The sequence below is a fragment of the Nerophis lumbriciformis genome, linkage group LG01, assembly GCF_033978685.3.
Source record: "Nerophis lumbriciformis linkage group LG01, RoL_Nlum_v2.1, whole genome shotgun sequence".
Lineage (NCBI taxonomy): Eukaryota > Metazoa > Chordata > Actinopteri > Syngnathiformes > Syngnathidae > Nerophis > Nerophis lumbriciformis.
Genome location: NC_084548.2, coordinates 16,926,671 through 16,944,088, shown reverse-complemented (window position 1 = coordinate 16,944,088; position 17,418 = coordinate 16,926,671). Strand labels below are relative to the sequence as shown.

The 17,418-nt window shown below is 39.8% G+C and overlaps 2 protein-coding genes across 11 annotated transcripts in view; both read left to right on the top strand.

Annotated features, from left to right (window-relative positions):
- The first annotated feature begins 3,923 nt into the window (after nucleotides 1–3,923).
- LOC133616748 (probable tubulin polyglutamylase TTLL9) lies at nucleotides 3,924–14,850 on the top strand. 4 transcript variants are annotated; one of them, XM_061976344.1, is made up of 14 exons: nucleotides 3,924–4,049; nucleotides 4,517–4,609; nucleotides 4,690–4,792; nucleotides 6,233–6,418; nucleotides 6,541–6,609; nucleotides 6,690–6,783; nucleotides 6,859–6,899; nucleotides 8,706–8,793; nucleotides 8,909–8,967; nucleotides 9,044–9,240; nucleotides 9,655–9,768; nucleotides 12,803–12,927; nucleotides 13,038–13,104; nucleotides 14,102–14,412. In XM_061976344.1, exons 1-14 carry the CDS (start codon nucleotides 4,045–4,047, stop codon nucleotides 14,220–14,222), a joined length of 1,362 nt encoding a protein of 453 aa, XP_061832328.1. In that variant the 5' UTR covers nucleotides 3,924–4,044; the 3' UTR covers nucleotides 14,223–14,412. The 4 variants fall into 4 exon arrangements, with proteins under 4 accessions (XP_061832328.1, XP_061832339.1, XP_061832321.1 ...); XM_061976355.1 differs by lacking the exon at nucleotides 3,924–4,049 and adding an exon at nucleotides 4,060–4,322; XM_061976350.1 differs by lacking the exon at nucleotides 3,924–4,049 and adding an exon at nucleotides 14,803–14,850 and having other exon boundaries at nucleotides 4,061–4,609; nucleotides 14,102–14,171.
- LOC133616776 (probable tubulin polyglutamylase TTLL9) overlaps nucleotides 14,835–17,418 on the top strand; it is a 17,479-nt gene continuing 14,895 nt past the window's right edge. For 4 of the 7 annotated variants that reach the window (XR_009816906.1, XR_009816905.1, XM_061976388.1 and 1 more), the window contains exons 1-5: nucleotides 14,835–14,947; nucleotides 16,567–16,607; nucleotides 16,681–16,773; nucleotides 16,842–16,953; nucleotides 17,019–17,219. Coding sequence is in view for 5 of the 7 variants with exons in the window: in XM_061976388.1 (XP_061832372.1) it covers nucleotides 14,924–14,947; nucleotides 16,567–16,607; nucleotides 16,681–16,773; nucleotides 16,842–16,953; nucleotides 17,019–17,219 (471 nt within the window). In the remaining 2 variants the exon portion in view is untranslated. The remainder of the gene's footprint in view (nucleotides 14,948–16,566; nucleotides 16,608–16,680; nucleotides 16,774–16,841; nucleotides 16,954–17,018; nucleotides 17,220–17,418) is intronic. The other 3 variants (XM_061976400.1, XM_061976378.1, XM_061976406.1) reach the window with 2 other exon arrangements.

The window sequence follows — 17,418 nt, the reverse complement described above, 5'->3', positions numbered from 1 at the left end:
GGTATCAAGAGTGTCAGGGGTATATCGAGAGTGTGATGTCGCCAGGCTGATTGCCTGGCAACTACGGGCTTAAATAGTGAAGACATGATTAAAGACAGGTGCGTGAGTCGTGAGGACAGGTGAAAACTAATGGGTTGCTATGGTGACAAAACAAACAAGAGTGCACAATGAGTCCAAACGTGGAACAGGTGAAAATAATGGGTAACCATGGAAACATGATAAACATTCTGAATGTATTTAATTCATCCATTCTTTAACTCTCAAAATAATCTTACTTATCTCATCATATGAAATATAACTTACTTCACCAATTATTATTTATTTATTTATTTTTATTGTGATTACTTATGGAGTATATTGTGAATAAATTGAGAACAGGAAGTGAACTAAAGTTTTGGCAACTGTTATGTAAAAGAAAAGGGGTAGGATTAAATAAGCTCTGCTTCTTCCTATTCGAACATGTTGAAAAGAAAAACTGGAAATTGTGATGTATCATATTGTATGCTTGCATGTTCTAAATACACTCAAACTCAAACTCAAACAAAACAAGGGAGTTAAAAAGCAGGAACTAAAAAGAGTCCAAAAACCAAGCAGAACATAACTTGAACAAAACATGATCCCAGACATGACAGTATGTGTTTTACAGTCCTTCTTTTGAGGGCAGAACTGACATATCTTCCTCTTACTTGCCCTAGCTGGTTGAAGTGGCTGTGGTAGCTGGATCCTCAGGTTGATCAGGAGCTCCTGCACTCTGAATAGCTTTCACAACTGCTGCTGAGGCTTCTGTGCGGGGGACGTGCTTCCTTCTTTCAATGAGTGGAATTACCAGTGCCTTTCCCAGCTGCTCCAGGAACACCCTCCTCTTGTTCTGCTTACGAGACATCCAGGTCGGGTTGATCTCTCTCTAAATCACAAAGGCATTGTAGGAGGAAACATCAATGATGTTGTGGAAGATAACCAGGGGCCAGCGGGCAGTCATCCTTCTGCAGCTGTATGTTCCAATCACCTTATCTAGGTTGTCCGCACCTCCCTTGTTGCGGTTGTAGTCTAGGATGATGACTGGCTTCCTGTCCTCACGAACGCTAACGTCACCATCTGTGTGCAGTGTGCTCAGAAGAACTATATTGTCGCAGACCTCTCTTATGGCTGCAAGTTTGTCTGTCACACGTCTTGCTGGTTTCGTATCAGTCTTGAGTAGGTGTGAAAGAGTTTGAGTGGCATTGTGGCTTGGAAAATTGGCCTTTCACTCTCTGCATCCCATAGACTAGTTGCAGCCTCACCTCGGGACCTGTGTACACCGGCTAAGATTAGCAGCCTAAGTAGGCCTGCAGGTCAGTCTCATCCATCTTTTTCCAGCTGTCTCCATATTTGCGAAAACCCTCCAAATTTGTCATCTCCAGGATTATTTTTTTCAATTGCCGGTGTGATAAACAGGTAGAATGTAGAAACAATGTCATGGGCATGAGAAACGGCATATTTTGTGGGTCTTGGGGTCATCTTAATGTTTTGTTCTGCATGCCTGCCTTGATGGTCATATGCTGCTGAGGACCATGTTATTTTGCCATTTTTTGAAAGGAAAGTCTCTCTTTCAGCTTCAGGGTTTTTTTCTTTTTCTGAAGATGATTCATCATGCTCTGGGTTCTATTCCTCCCCATCTTCTTCTTCTGATACATCCTCCACTTCCTCTTCTGAATTAGAGTTGTCTTGCTGGACATCTGAAAAAATCAGCTCTAGAGCCTCTTCAGCGGTATAACGCACACTCATGGCTTCAGCACAGACAGAATTCGGGGCCCTGTGATCTGCAGCACCTTTATAATCTCTGGAAATCCACAGAAAAAGAGCTCTGATACTGTTGGACTATAACAACTAAAACATTGTAACATTCTGTGATGTATAAATAACTCTGTGACTTTGATTTCAACACTTTGTGACTCACGGGTCATTTTGACCCGAAGACTACCTTTGTAAATTTTTTTGTACAGCTTTCATGGAAATGTGAATAAAAGCAACATTTCACTTTTTCTACTGTTGGTGCCAATCTAGGAAAAGTCATAAAATTTCAAGTTAAAAAAATATTGTTTAGGGGATTTATTTTTTATTTTTAACACAGTGGCGGGTCAAAATGACCCCAGGACAACAGGAGGGTTAAGGCCCTAATATAAGTATTGTATCTAAAGTTAAAAAGTTGGATTGGGATTTGGGACACCCCTCCAAGGTACCACCTTGTCATACTTGCCAACCCTCCTGAATTTTCCAGGAGACTCCCGAAATTCAGCGCCTCTCCCGAAAACCTCCCGGGACAAATATTCTCCCGAAAATCTCCCGATTTTCAGCCGGAGCTGGAGGCCACGCCCCCTCCAGCTCCATGTGGACCTGAGTGAGGACAGCCTTTTTTTTATGACGGGAGGACAACAGGGTGACAAGAACTAAATCATCCAGACTAGAGATAAATTGTATTATTATGTTTATCTTACCTAAAAATATTTTTTTTTTTTTTTTTTTTTAAACTAAACACATTTTTACTATATTTTGCTAAAAACATCAAAATTAATTGTATTTTTATTTGTATTTTTTCTGACTCCTTATTACATCCAGCCATAGAATTATACATTAAAATAAACATATTGGAAATAATTAATTTTAAATGATCATAATAATTCATTTAAAATGACCATATTTAATTATTAAAATATTGTTTGTTTATCAACAACTTTAGCATTTTATTCATTACATTTTGAAGCTCTCAGAAGCCAAGTTATGTTATATTCCTTAAGATTTATTTATGCAAGTTTGAAGTGTCAATTATCTAAACACAGTTTTGTTTGCATATTTTCAGGATGTAGATATATATATATATATATATATATATATATATATATATATATATATATATATATATATATATATATGTATATGTATGTATATATATATATGTATGAAATACTTGACTTGGTGAATTCTTGCTGTCAATATACTCCACCCCTCTTAACCACGCCCCCACCCTCAACCACGCCCCTGTCCCACCTCCCGAAATCGGAGGTCTCAAGGTTGGCAAGTATGCACCTTGTGGAATGTATACAATGAAAACACAAGCCAATGGAATTTAATATAATCAATATCTGAAAATTTGCCCCACAAAGAGACTACAAATTTGTATTAATTTTAGTTATTCAAATCCAAATCTGCTACCAGTAAATGTTTCCTTGGTAAAAACTACTATTTAAAAAAAAAAGCAAGTCTTTTGAACGGCTCTTTGAAAGAAAAGGCTCTTCAAGATCCAGCTTACTTCAAAATTATTAACAATTTGCAACAGGTGCATATGATGCCATTTTAAGGAAGAACTTGTTCAAAACTATGTGGCCAAATTTCAGCTCTCTACCCTTTAAATGTAACTAATTTGTCGAAGATGGGGGGGAAACCCGCAGAAAATGACAGTTGTTCGGTCAAAGGTCACTCAAGGGATATATAGGATTTATTCTTTGTTAAGTCAGCAGTCCAAATAAGCAGTAGAAAACTTGTGAATATAGAGGCCAACTCCAGATTTATTTTGAATAGTGGAGGCTTTTAACCGCGATATGATTCAATTTAAAACACCTATACAATCCCTTTTTAAAACAAAGTGTCGCCATTTAGTACATTTTTAAACAGGCATTAGCACTGAGTTAAACTGTTATGGTGTCCTTGGCATTGCCTGTATGTATACACTGACTTCCATTCAATTCTATTCTACAACATACGGATCAAATAAATGTCATTGTAAAGACGTATGTGTCAAGTTACTCATAGAAAATACTTTTACATTACGATAACAAAACTCTAAGGTGCTGAAATTGCGTGACGCTTTCAAGTGCTCGCGGCTGCGAGTGGACCGTCATAAGCGGTGCTTTCAAGTGCTGTCGAGGTAACCACTGCACAGTAACAATTAGACATGTACTTTTCTCTGGGTGTCTCCGTGATGAAAGGCAATTCCTTAAAGTGACAGCTTTCTTTGACACGTCATATTTTAAAGACGACAAGTTAGGAAACTGCTACTTTCCTCCCACTATGACGTAGGTTATAAGTCACGTGTCTTTTGTATGTGGGCGTGTCTTCGGCGAGCCAGCTCGGATGACTCATAGCTCATTGCGGAAGTGCTCGTTCTTCCCCACCTAATTACAATTTTGAATCGTCTTAACAACACGGAATAATTAATGGGTCGTATTTATCAATTGGAACGAAAATGTTGTATAATTGGACCCTTTAATTCGTGTTAAACGATGTAATGTTGCTAGTTACTATCAAACTAGCGAGCTAGTTATTAAAAGTTCGCACAACGGACGCATGTAAGTGAGAGTGACTCAATGTTCGTATGGCTCCCTATTTAAACACTGTAGTCAACAATAACAAGAGCTGGAAGAACTTATCAGTCTTAAACTACGTTGCTTTTGAGACGCTCAACAGATCAGTATTTTTTAAGACATTGTTGTGTTGTAATATCCATGGTGCAATGATAGAGGATGTTAAATATATGTTTAAGGGAGGGAAGATATGTTGTGCGCTACAAATGCAGCCAGCCTGGCCCCATACAGGATGTCTTGAGACAAAGACCAGGTTGGATTGAAGTCAAAGAGTGAGTAGGTTATACATTCAATATTGCATCATGGCACATCAACTTCGATGCCATATTTGTGCTGTTATTGTGTCTTACAGTGACGGCGAATGGGACTTCCACTGGTGTGGTGTGGGCTGGCTGAAGGAGAATTTGTTCATGGAGGAACATGTAAGGGTAAACCACTTTCGCAACCATTACGAGGTAAGGAATCGTGGGCCTGATTTGCTGAAGGTTTGCGCGTGCTAAAACACGTGCAAACTTGATAGCACACGCACAGTGTGGATTGCCTCTCTTAAGTGACAAGGTATTTGTTATCCATCCATCCATTTTCTACCACTTGTTCCTTTTGGGGTCGCGGGGGGTGCTGGAGCCTATCTCAGCTGCATTTCATGCTATAAATCCATCCATCCAAATGTTGACTCGTCAGACCACAGAACACTTTTCCACTTTGTATCAGTCCATCTTAGATGAGCTCAGGCCCAGCGAAGCCGACGGCGTTTCTGGGTGTTGTTGATAAACGGTTTTCGCCTTGAATAGGAGAGTTTTAACTTGCACTTACAGATGTAGCGACCAACTGTAGTTAATGACAGTGGGTTTCTGAAGTGTTCCTGAGCCCGTGTGGTGATATCCTTTACACACTGATGTCGCTTGTTGATGCAGTACAGCCTGAGGGATCGAAGGTCACGGGCTTAGCTGCTTACGTGCAGTGATTTCTCCAGATTCTCTGAACCCTTTGATGATATTACGGACCGTAGGTGGTGAAATCCCTAAATTCCTTGCAATAGTTGGTTGAGAAAGGTTTTTCTTAAACTGTTCAACAATTTGCTCACGCATTTGTTGACAAAGTGGTGACCTTCGGCCCATCCTTGTTTGTGAATGACTGAGCATTTCATGGAATCTACTTTTATACCCAATCATGGCACCCACCTGTTCCGAATTTGCCTGTTCACCTGTGGGATGTTCCAAATAAGTGTTTGATGAGCATTCCTCAACTTTATCAGTATTTATTGCCACCTTTCCCAACTTATTTGTCACGTGTTGCTGGCATCAAATTCTAATGTTAATGATTATTTGCAAAAAAAAAAATGTTTATCAGTTTGAACATCTTTGTAGCGTATTCAACTGAATATGGGTTGAAAAGGATTTGCAAATCATTGTATTCCGTTTATATTTACATCTAACACAATTTCCCAACTCATATGGAAACGGGGTTTGTAAAATCCAAAAATGTTTTATAATGTATGTAAAAAAATATATACATAATAATCAAATGCCTCGGCAAATTTTTATAATTTCCGCTGTTTCAAGCGGCCCTCTGAGGGCAGCCATAACTTTGATGTGGCTCTCAATGTAAACGAGTTTGACACACCTGGTCTATGTGTCTACGTGGTAAAAGCCCCGTATAGTACACGCAATATCCCTATTTTAATAATGCGGCCTGCACCACTTTTCAATTGCATGCATAGTCTTAGTAGATCACACGCAACCACCAATTGTGCACACTATTTTATAGATTGCGCACGCTGTTTAGCGCCAGGTATTTAGATCTTAGCGAATCAGGCCCCATTTGTCGAGCTTTGTTTTATCAATCTTCAGTTTGTAAACATCAAATGATAATTTTTTTCTGTGTTTATGATTCAGCTGACTCGCAAAGACTTCATGTTGAAAAACCTGAAGAGGTTCAAAAAGAATCTAGAAAGGGAGGCCAGCTGCATGGAAGGCTCCAAATGTGATTTCTTCCCCTGTACCTTTGCACTGCCTAATGAGTATCATCTCTTTGTGGAGGAGTTTAAAAGAAACCCTGGCAGCACTTGGATCATGAAGCCGGTAAGTTGATCGCAGATGGAATATGACCTACATAAGGAAAAATTGAAAGCTATTCTGTATATATGAAATGTAAATGTCCTCACTTACTGTAAAGAAAAACATGAATTGGTATTATTTTACAGGCTGCAAAATCTCAAGGTGCAGGCATCTTCCTTTTTAAAAAGCTGAAAGACATTATGGATTGGAGGAAGGTAAATGTGTGTTTATTTTTGAATAAAAACATATGGACAGACCCGCCTGATATAATTTTATTGATGACATTGTCCTTCAGCATGACGCCACTCGCTCAGAAGAGCAGAAAGATGCAGGTCAAGTGGAAAGCTATGTGGCGCAGCGCTATATTGAGAACCCCTACCTGCTTGGTGGTAATTCACTGACTCAAAAAGACTGTACACCTTTCATAGGAAGAAGTAAACCAATATTTGATTTTGTCTCCATAGGCAGGAAGTTTGATCTGCGGGTCTATGTGATGGTCACATCAGTATGTAAATACATATGTGAAGGCAACATTCTATTTACAAACCCTGTTTCCATATGAGTTGGGAAATTGCGTTAGATGTAAATATAAACGGAATACAATGATTTGCAAATCCTTTTCAACCCATATTCAAATGAATGCACTACAAAGACAAGATATTTGATGTTCAAACTGATAAACTTTTTTTTTTTCTTCAAATAATCATTAACTTTAGAATTTGATGCCAGCAACACGTGGCAAAGAAGTTGGGAAAGGTGGCAATAAATACTGATAAAGTTGAGGAATGCTCATCAAACACTTATTTGGAACATCCCACAGGTGAACAGGCAAATTGGGAACAGGTGGCTGCCATGATTGGGTATAAAAGTAGATTCCATGAAATGCTCAGTCATTCACAAACAAGGATGGGGCGAGGGTCACCACTTTGTCAACAAATGCGTGAGCAAGTTGTTGGAACATCCCACAGGTGAACAGGCAAATTGGGAACAGGTGGGTGCCATGATTGGGTATAAAAGTAGATTCCATGAAATGCTCAGTCATTCACAAACAAGGATGGGGCGAGGGTCACCACTTTGTCAACAAATGCGTGAGCAAGTTATTGAACAGTTTAAGAAAAACCTTTCTCAACCAGCTATTGCAAGGAATTTAAGGATTTTACCATCTATGGTCCGTAATATCATCAAAGGGTTCAGAGAATCTGGAGAAATCACTGCACATAAGCAGCTAAGCCCGTGACCTTCGATCCCTCAGGCTGTACTGCATCAACAAGCGACATCAGTGTGTAAAGGATATCACCACGTGGGCTCAGGAACACTTCAGAAACCCAATGTCAGTAACTACAGTTGGTCGCTACATCTGTAAGTGCAAGTTAAAACTCTCCTATGCAAAGCAAAAACCGTTTATCAACAACACCCAGAAACGCCGTAGGCTTCGCTGGGCCTGAGCTCATCTAAGATGGACTGATACAAAGTGGAAAAGTGTTCTGTGGTCTGACGAGTCCACATTTCAAATTGTTTTTGGAAACTGTGGACGTCGTGTCCTCCGGACCAAAGAGGAAAAGAACCATCCGGATTGTTATAGGCGCAAAGTTGAAAAGCCAGCATTTGTGATGGTATGGGGGTGTATTAGTGCCCAAGACATGGGTAACTTACACATCTGTGAAGGCGCCATTAATGCTGAAAGGTACATACAGGTTTTGGAGCAACATATGTTGCTATCCAAGCAACGTTACCATGGACGCCCCTGCTTATTTCAGCAAGACAATGCCAAGCCACGTGTTACATCAACGTGGCTTCATAGTAAAAGAGTGCGGGTACTAGACTGGCCTGCCTGTAGTCCAGACCTGTCTCCCATTGAAAATGTGTGGCGCATTATGAAGCCTAAAATACCACAACGGAGACCCCCGGACTGTTGAACAACTTAAGCTGTACATCAAGCAAGAATGGGAAAGAATTCCACCTGAGAAGCTTAAAAAATGTGTCTCCTCAGTTCCCAAACGTTTACTGAGTGTTGTTAAAAGGAAAGGCCATGTAACACAGTGGTGAACATGCCCTTTCCCAACTACTTTGGCACGTGTTGCAGCCATGAAATTCTAAGTTAATTATTATTTACAAAAAAAAAATAAAGTTTATGAGTTTGAACATCAAATATCTTGTCTTTGTAGTGCATTCAATTGAATATGGGTTGAAAAGGATTTGCAAATCATTGTATTCCGTTTATATTTACATCTAACACAATTTCCCAACTCATATGGAAACAGGGTTTGTAGATTGTATTTTTTTGCATCTAACATGTAATGTTGTGGCTCAGTATTTTCCATTGAAGGCATGGCTTTATCGGGAGGGCTTTGCTCGCCTGTCAAGCACACGTTTCTCCCTGAGTAGTATTGATGACAAGTGTATCCTTTTTAAACATTTAACAATGATATTTATGTTAGTTGTGTGGTTTTATTTTTAACACACTGCTTATTTCTTGAACAGCAGTTTGGTAATGTTCCTTAGTGCCTTTTACAGACGTCCATCTCACGAATGTGGCCGTTCAAAAAACAGCACCTGACTATGATCCTGAAAAAGTGAGTCATTTCACGTTAACAGAGAATAATGTTGTGCTTTTTCCCACCCCTAAAAGCTTGTGTCCAACTTACACAGGGATGTAAATGGAAGATCCAGAAGCTCCGTCGGTACCTGACTGCAAAACACGGACGGTTGGTAGTGGAAACTCTGTTCAAGGAGATGGATAACATCTTCATCAGCAGTCTACAGAGTGTGCAAAAGATCATTATAAATGACAAACACTGCTTTGAACTCTATGGCTATGACATTATGCTGGATGAGAATCTCAAACCGTGAGTTTAAATACAAAAACACACGTTTGTGTTGGTATACATGTCAACACTGCATCAAGCAGCTGCACTCACTGGCATTCATGTATGTTTATTGTACAAACAGACAAGTATTCTTGCATGGACAGGTATATATATATGCACATAAATGCATGTTCACATGCAGAGACAAGCAAAACTGGCCTGTTATTATTACTCAGCTACATATTTTAAAAATCAAGTAGTAAACTTTTAGTGTCTGGATGATCAGCATATTACTTGGAAAACTGACATGTATAGGCAATGATCCTGTTGTAAAATAATAATGACAGTGTCTCCTATATACGCTTTTTTTTTAATTACCAATAAGGCCTGACTGAAATGCTTGCTGTTCTACAGATTATGATCAAAGTGACAGTACCCCATATTTATTTGCAGATGGTTGATTGAAGTGAACGCATCACCGTCGCTTGCACCCAGTAGTCAAGAGGATTATGACATGAAATACAGCTTGCTGGAAGATACTGTAAATATCGTGGATATGGAGGGAAGGTAAAATACAGTATCTCCTGACATCCATCCATCCATTTTCTACCGCTTATTCCCTTCGGGGTCGCGGGGGGCGCTGGAGCCTATCTCAGCTACAATCGGGCGGAAGGCAGGGTACACCCTGGACAAGTCGCCACCTCATCGCAGGGCCAACACAGATAGACAGACAACATTCACACTCTGACATAATTAGCCCAATTGAGATTTTGTAAAACTGGAAATACATATTTTGTACTAAGTTAAGGGATGACATTACAACAATCGAAACCTTGTTTACACTGCACAAGTGACACAGATCAAATACTTTTTCCCAGTCTAAACACTCTAAAGTGCTTCTTGCATCAGATTTGGGTCACATCAGGAGGTAGTCCAAATCCGATTGGAATCTGATCTTTTCAAATGTGACTGCAGTCTGAACGGAAATGCGACCCCTCATTGCGACTTTTACGTCATCTTCACGCGAGCTACGTCATTCGTGTGCGCAGGAAAGACGCGGCTTGACAGCGGAAGTGGATAGGTCATCACAACATCCGGTTTCGGTGAGCAAAGTATTTTTTTGGCGGTCAAATTTTCCGCGCATCACCAGTCAACAGTGCGCAAATAGGATTTATGTTATTTCTATATACCTTTATATACTTTGATCCCAAAGAGATAGCAAATGTTGAAGGACCGGAATTGACGTGTACACTGTGGCATATTTTCTTACTTGCCTGATGTGGGATCTGAGTCGAGGATTTCATTGTGACTTGTGCAGCCCTTTGAGACATTTGTGACTAAGGGCTACATAAGATTGACGATTGATTACATGTTACGTACATTGCGTTAGTTGTTTACATAAGTGAGTTGAAAATTAAAGCTAACCCAGATCCACGCTGATGTTTATGTCTCCTCTACTTAACAGCCATAAAACGATTAAAACCCTCCCAAATATAATAAACAATCAATATCAATCAATCAATGTTTATTTATATAGCCCTAAATCACAAGTGTCTCAAAGGGCTGCCGCGGTACAGAGCCCACATAAGGGCAAGAAAAAACTCACAACCCAGTGGGACGTCTATGTGAATGACTATGAGAAACCTTGGAGAGGACCGCATATGTGGGAGACTGGATGCAATGCAGCGTAGGTCTGACATAATATTGTGAAAGTCCAGTCCATAGTGGATCTAACATAATAGTGAGAGTCCAGTTCATAGTGGGGCCAGCAGGAGACCATCCCGAGCAGAGACGGGTCAGCAGCGCAGAGATGTCCCCAACCGATGCACAGGCGAGCGGTCCACCCCGGGTCCCGACTCTGGTCAGCCGGCACTTCATCCATGGCCACCGGACCAGTGTCCCCCCCTCCACAAGCAAGAGGGGGGCAGAGGAGAAAATAAAAAAAACGACAGATCAACTGGTCTAAAAGGGGGGTCTATTTAAAGGCTAGAGTATACAAATGAGTTATAAGATGGGACTTAAATGCTTCTACTGAGGTAGCATCTCTAACTGTTACCGGGAGGGCATTCCATAGTACTGGAGCCCGAATAGAAAACGCTCTATAGCCCGCAGGCTTTTTTGAGGCTCTGGGAATCACTAATAAGCCAGGGTTCTTTGAACGCAGATTTCTTGCCGGGACATATGGTACAATACAATCAGCAAGATAGGATGGAGCTAGACCATTTAGTATTTTATACGTAAGTAGTAAAACCTTAAAGTCGCATCTTAAGTGCACAGGAAGCTAGTGCAGGTGAGCCAGTATAGGCGTAATATGATCAAACCTTCTTGTTCTTGTCAAAAGTCTAGCAGCTGCATTTTGTACCAATTGTAATCTTTTAATGCTAGACATAGGGAGACCCGAAAATAATACGTTGCAGTAGTCGAGACGAGACGTAACGAACGCATGAATAATGATCTCAGCGTCGCTAGCGGACGAAATGGAACGAATTTTAGCGACATTACGGAGATGAAAGAAGGCCGTTTTAGTAACACTCTTAATGTGTGATTCAAACGAGATAGTTGGGTCGAAGATAATACCCAGATTCTTTAACGAGTCGCCTTGTGTAATTGTTTGGTTGTCAAATGTTAAGGTGGTATTATTAAATAGATGTCGATGTCTAGCAGGACCGATAATCAGCATTTCCGTTTTCTTGGCGTTGAGTTGCAAAAAGTTAGCGGACATCCATTGTTTAATTTCATTAAGACACGTCTCCAGCTGACTACAATCCGACGTGTTGGTCAGCTTTAGGGGCATGTAGAGTTGGGTGAAAGCTGAAAGCTAACACCGTATTTGCGTATGATGTCGCCTAGCGGCAGCATGTAGGTTCTAAAGAGTGCAGGGCCAAGAACCGATATATCCATTCATACATTATCCATCCATCCATTTTCTACCGCTTATTCCCTTTGGGGTCGCGGGGGGCGCTGGAGCCTATCTCAGCTACAATCGGGCGGAAGGCAGGGTACACCCTGGACAAGTCGCCATCTCATCGCAGGGCCAACACAGATAGACAGACAACATTCACACTCACATCCACACACTAGGGCCAATTTAGTGTTGCCAATCAACCTATCCCCAGGTGCATGTCTTTGGAGGTGGGAGGAAGCCGGAGTAACCGGAGGGAACCCACGCATTCACGGGGAGAACATGCAAACTCCACACAGAAAGATCCCGAGCCCGGGATTGAACCCAAGACTACTCAGGACCTTCGTATTGTGAGGCAGATGCACTAACCCCTCTGCCACCGTGAAACCCTCATACATTATATTACTTTAATTTATTTTCACGTAAAAAAGACCCTCATTTTTAAAGTGTGACTGCTTTATTTTTTATTTTGTAGTACTGGTAGCAACTTCCTCGTTCATTTACAGAATCTGGTCAACTTTTTCACTTTATCGAACTGTGCATGCAAGTGATGTCGAGGCAACATTGGGGCCTGTGCGCATTTATACTGGAGTCTGATAAAAATCACATTTTACCTGTAATCCAAGCAGTCAGCTGTAAAAATGTGGTCTCTTTTGGTCTGCAGTGTAAACATAGTCTAAAAGTGCTGTACCTTCTCAGGTTGACTGGGAAGGAGAAAAGAGTGGGCGGATATGATCTCATGTGGAATGATGGGCCTGTCTATAGAGAGGAAGTCGATCCTGAAATATTTGGCTGTTCGTGTTTAAAAGCCAACACATACTTAGGTAAGGCAGCTCCTTTGGTCCAGAAATGTTTACACTATGTGACAGAGCATGACACAACAACACAATATTATTTGTGAACTGAGAAAGTGTGTTTTCATTTGTTTTTGCAGGGTGTGAAAATGATAGGGCGAGCCAGCTCATTTGGCTTTTTAAACATTTTCAATCCCCAAAGAAAATGTAAGCTTTACAATGGATTATGTGTTGAATAAAAAAAATCACATTTGCCGGATTGTGTTGTGCATCTTTTCTCTTGCTGCGCCGCGTTCTACACTCAAGCAGTGTGTGAGTAGTGTTATAGCTGTAGGAAGGACCGCATCCACTGCACAAAGTGAAAGTGACAGTGTAGGCAAGATGGGAGGAGGCAGAACTGAGACTGGGAAGGCTTGGGGCTGCCTTTTGAGGCACTAAGCGTCCTTGCTGACATTATGGGTAGACTAGAGCAGGTATTTTTTTTGTTTTTTTTGTTTGTCATAAAAAAATACAATCATGTATGAATAAATATTAATAACAGAAAGAAACAACCCTTTTGTGTGAATGAGTGTAAATGGGGGAGGAAGGTTTTTTGGGTTGGTGCACTAATTGTAAGTGTATCTTGTGTTTTTTATGTTGATGTAATAAAAAATATATATATATATATATTTTTTTTTATTTTTTATTTCTTTTGCGGCCTGGTACCAATCGTTCCACGGACCAGTACCGGGTCGCGGCCCGGTGGTTGGAGACCACTGGACTAGAGTACATTACATATATCAAGAATACATCCATCCATTTTCTACTGTGTATCAGGGTCGCATGGTGCTGGAGCCTATCCCAGCTGTACAAACCAGACTACAATCTAGACTGGTCACCAATTAACCACAGAGCACATAGACAGCCATTCACACTGTCATTGAGTGGGGACACACGTTGCCTGAGACTGAAGCCAGGCAAGTCAACCGCTAATCTCAAGCACCATATAATGTGCTTTTATTATATGAAATTAAAACACATACTGTGTGTTGTTTTCATTATTATTAGGTGTTCACGTGGTTTGTCTGTCTCTGTTAGTTAACGTACATGTTGTTATTGTGTGGTGTGGTGCGGAGGAACCAACTTGAGAAATTGCAGGTATCTTTATCGACACACCATGGGGCCAGTGCTGATGTACTTACCGTGTTACTGTGTTTTGCTGCAGAAAGAAAGGCCCTAAAAGGGTGACCAGGACAGCGGAGAAGATAATCGGCCACCCTCTGCCTTCCCTAGAGGTCATTGCTCAATCTCACTGCCTCCACAAAGCAAAGAAAATCCTGGCATAGACAGATCCCACCCTGGTCTGCATGTGTTCAACCTGCTGCCATTAGAGAGCAAAAGCAGAACAAACTGCGTTAAAAACAGTTTTTACCTATGGGCTATTAGGATATTGAATCTGTCCCACAGTTCTTCACTGTTGCACTGCTATTTGTATCTTATTTATGTACTTATTTTTAACTGCACCTAACAGAGTAGCTACCTATATTACCATCATGCTCACCTGTTTGATGATAATAAAGCCGTTCTGTTTATCTATCGATTGCTCACTGGCAGATCTTGACATGCACCATTAAACTAGGGATACTTGAAATGAAGCACAACTAAAAATTTAAAAATGGATACAATTAATGTGACCAATATTGTTACCATAAGATACTACAAAATGATTTTTGAAATTGAAAATTTTTTTTGTTACAACCTAATTTGCTCAAGACTCTGTATCGTGTAGAATTGTCCATTAGTGACTTCAAAAGCACACTAACATGACTATGTGTAGTGCATATCAATGAATGTGTTTTATCATAACATTTTTGTATTTACAGTATTATATATTCTAACCGTCACCAAATTCCTGTTTCCCCGTAGTTTCCGGGTAAAGCGGAAGTTCACCGGAAGTAGCCCGCTAATGTGTTGTGACGTTACCCTGACAACAAGGTCTGTCATGAACGTTTTCAAACTTTACAACTACAGGTAACTCTTCATCACAATGATGTCATTGTCAAAGAACAAGGTAAACTTGCATGTCAATCTTTGATGTCATGTCGTTCTACGATTTTGAACGATGATGTTAGCAAAATTCGCTCGGCTAAGCTGGCCAAGTTCTCGTTTGGAGTCGCTGCAAAGTAGACTTAGTTGTATTATTATAAAACGAAATATAAGCTGATAAAGTACATGATGTTTACCTCTCTTGTGACTCATGTTTTGGTCATTGAGAAGTCTAAAACAACTAAAAACAGTAGTGTTAGTCACTGCTGGACCTGTTGCGCATGCGCTGCAAACATAACTTCCCTATATATGTTACAATTATATTACATTTATAATATAACGTTATTTTGTAACAATATTACACAATAACGTTAGTGTGTTCAGATTGTTTGAATAAGCGAAAACCATTTTCGAATAACGGAGCACTTCAGTAATTACCCAGAAATGCAAGCAATCTGACCAGAATGTCACCATAGTGATTAAAAAGGCCGTTTTAAATGTATCTAATGAACGATGTGGATGGATAAAAGTTGTATACATTTTTTAATTGTAGTTGTTGACTATTTGAGATTATTAGTTAATAATTTAACGAACCAGTTGTTTGGAAGAAAAAAATATTATTGAAATTAGCCGATAAATGCTTTAAAGTGTAATATCGGATATTGTCGGTATCGGTTTTTTATTGTCGGTATCGTTTTTTATTTTTTTATTTTTTTATTTTATTAAATCAACATAAAAAACACAAGATACACTTACAATTAGTACACCAACCCAAAAAACCTCCCTACCCCATTTACACTCATTCACACTCAAAGGGGTTGTTTCTTTCTGTTATTAATATTCTGGTTCCTACATTATATATCAATATATATCAATACAGTCTGCAAGGGATACAGCGTAAGCACACATGATTGTGCGTGCTGCTGGTCCACTAATAGTACTAACCTTTAACAGTTAATTTGACTAATTTTCATTCATTACTAGTTTCTATGTAGCTGTTTTTATATTGTTTTACTTTCTTTTTCATTCAAGAAAATGTTTTTAATTTATTTATCTTATTTTATTTTATTTTATTTTTTTAAAAGGACCTTATCTTCACCATACCTGGTTGTCCAAATTAGGCATAATAATGTGTTAATTCCACAACTGTATATATCAGTATCGGTTGATATCGGTATCGGTAACTAAGGGTTTGGTCAATATCGGAATATCCCTAATTGAAATGCATTTTGGAAAAACTGCCATTGAGTAGGGAACGGAAGTTGATGAGTTTTGGCGCATGCTCATATAAATCGGGCCGTGACCGTCAAAAAATCATCATAACTAACCTCTATATAAATACTGTACGAGTGTCTCGAATAATTAGCTCGCCTTTTCCATTGTAAAATTTTTTACTATATTTTACATATCACTTCATCTGGATGACCCCCAAAGTAAACTAAGAATTCACATAATATCTCAATTGTTTAAAATGAAGTGTTATAGTTTTTGTTGCATTGCCTTTACCTTCACATTATACACCTCAGAAGATAGATGATTTGAAATATCTTTTTGTCGCCATCTTCCTTGTGTTTTGTCGATGCCAACACATTTTCTATGGAATTAAAATCTTCTTTTTTTCTTTCACATTTGCCGACATCTCAGTTCAAAACGTCTAACGATTGTAGCAAACCAGCCGAGAAGCGGTGAGTAATTCTACATTGTTTTGAAAATGAAACTATTTTGTCGGATGCATGATCTGAATATTAGAGTTTGCAGGGAGGGGAAATGTGTCGTGCATTTCAAATGTGGCCCCGGCGGTACCATTCATGATGTCTTGAAACAAAGGCCGGGCTGGGTAGAAGTCAAAGAGTAAGTATGGAGCTGTGTACAAAAATATCATCCGTTTTTTTTTATTGAGTATATTCCTTTTCTTTCAGTGATGGTGAATGGGACTTCCACTGGTGTGAAGTAGGATGGCTTCGGGAGAATTTTGATCATTCATTCATGGAGGAACATGTCAGGATAAACCACTTCCGCAACCGTTACGAGGTGAGGGAGCACACGCCTTACTTGTTTTAAATATGTAATCCACAGCTTTAAGTAATGAAAGTAAGGTTTTTATGTTTCAGCTGACCCGCAAAGACTTCCTGTTAAAAAACCTAAAAAGATACAAAAGGGCTCTAGATAGGGAGGCCAGCTGCACGAAGGCTTCCAAATGTGATTTTTTCCCCTGCAGCTTTGCACTGCCTAATGAATACCATCTCTTTGTGGAGGAGTTCAAGAGAAACCCTGGCAGCACCTGGATCATGAAGCCGGTTAGTTGATGACAGATGGAATGCAATAATATAATACAGATGAATATTCACAATGAACAGGAATCAACCTTTTATAAAGGATGTTTCATCCCTTACAATGGCATATTCCAGGGATATTCAACTAAAATGTTTTGAGGGCCACATTTCCAGAAAGTGAGGTACAGGGGGGCCGGACTTAGACTTAGTCTTAATTTGTGTA

Excerpts from the sequence above, each read along its gene's own strand:
- LOC133616748 (XM_061976337.1), top strand. The coding sequence starts at position 4,497 with ATGTTAAATATATGTTTAAGGGAGGGAAGATATGTTGTGCGCTACAAA. Across the intron at positions 6,419-6,540 it reads GCACTTGGATCATGAAGCCG|GCTGCAAAATCTCAAGGTGC; the intron begins GTAAGTTGATCG and ends ATTATTTTACAG. Across the intron at positions 6,610-6,689 it reads ACATTATGGATTGGAGGAAG|CATGACGCCACTCGCTCAGA; the intron begins GTAAATGTGTGT and ends ATTGTCCTTCAG.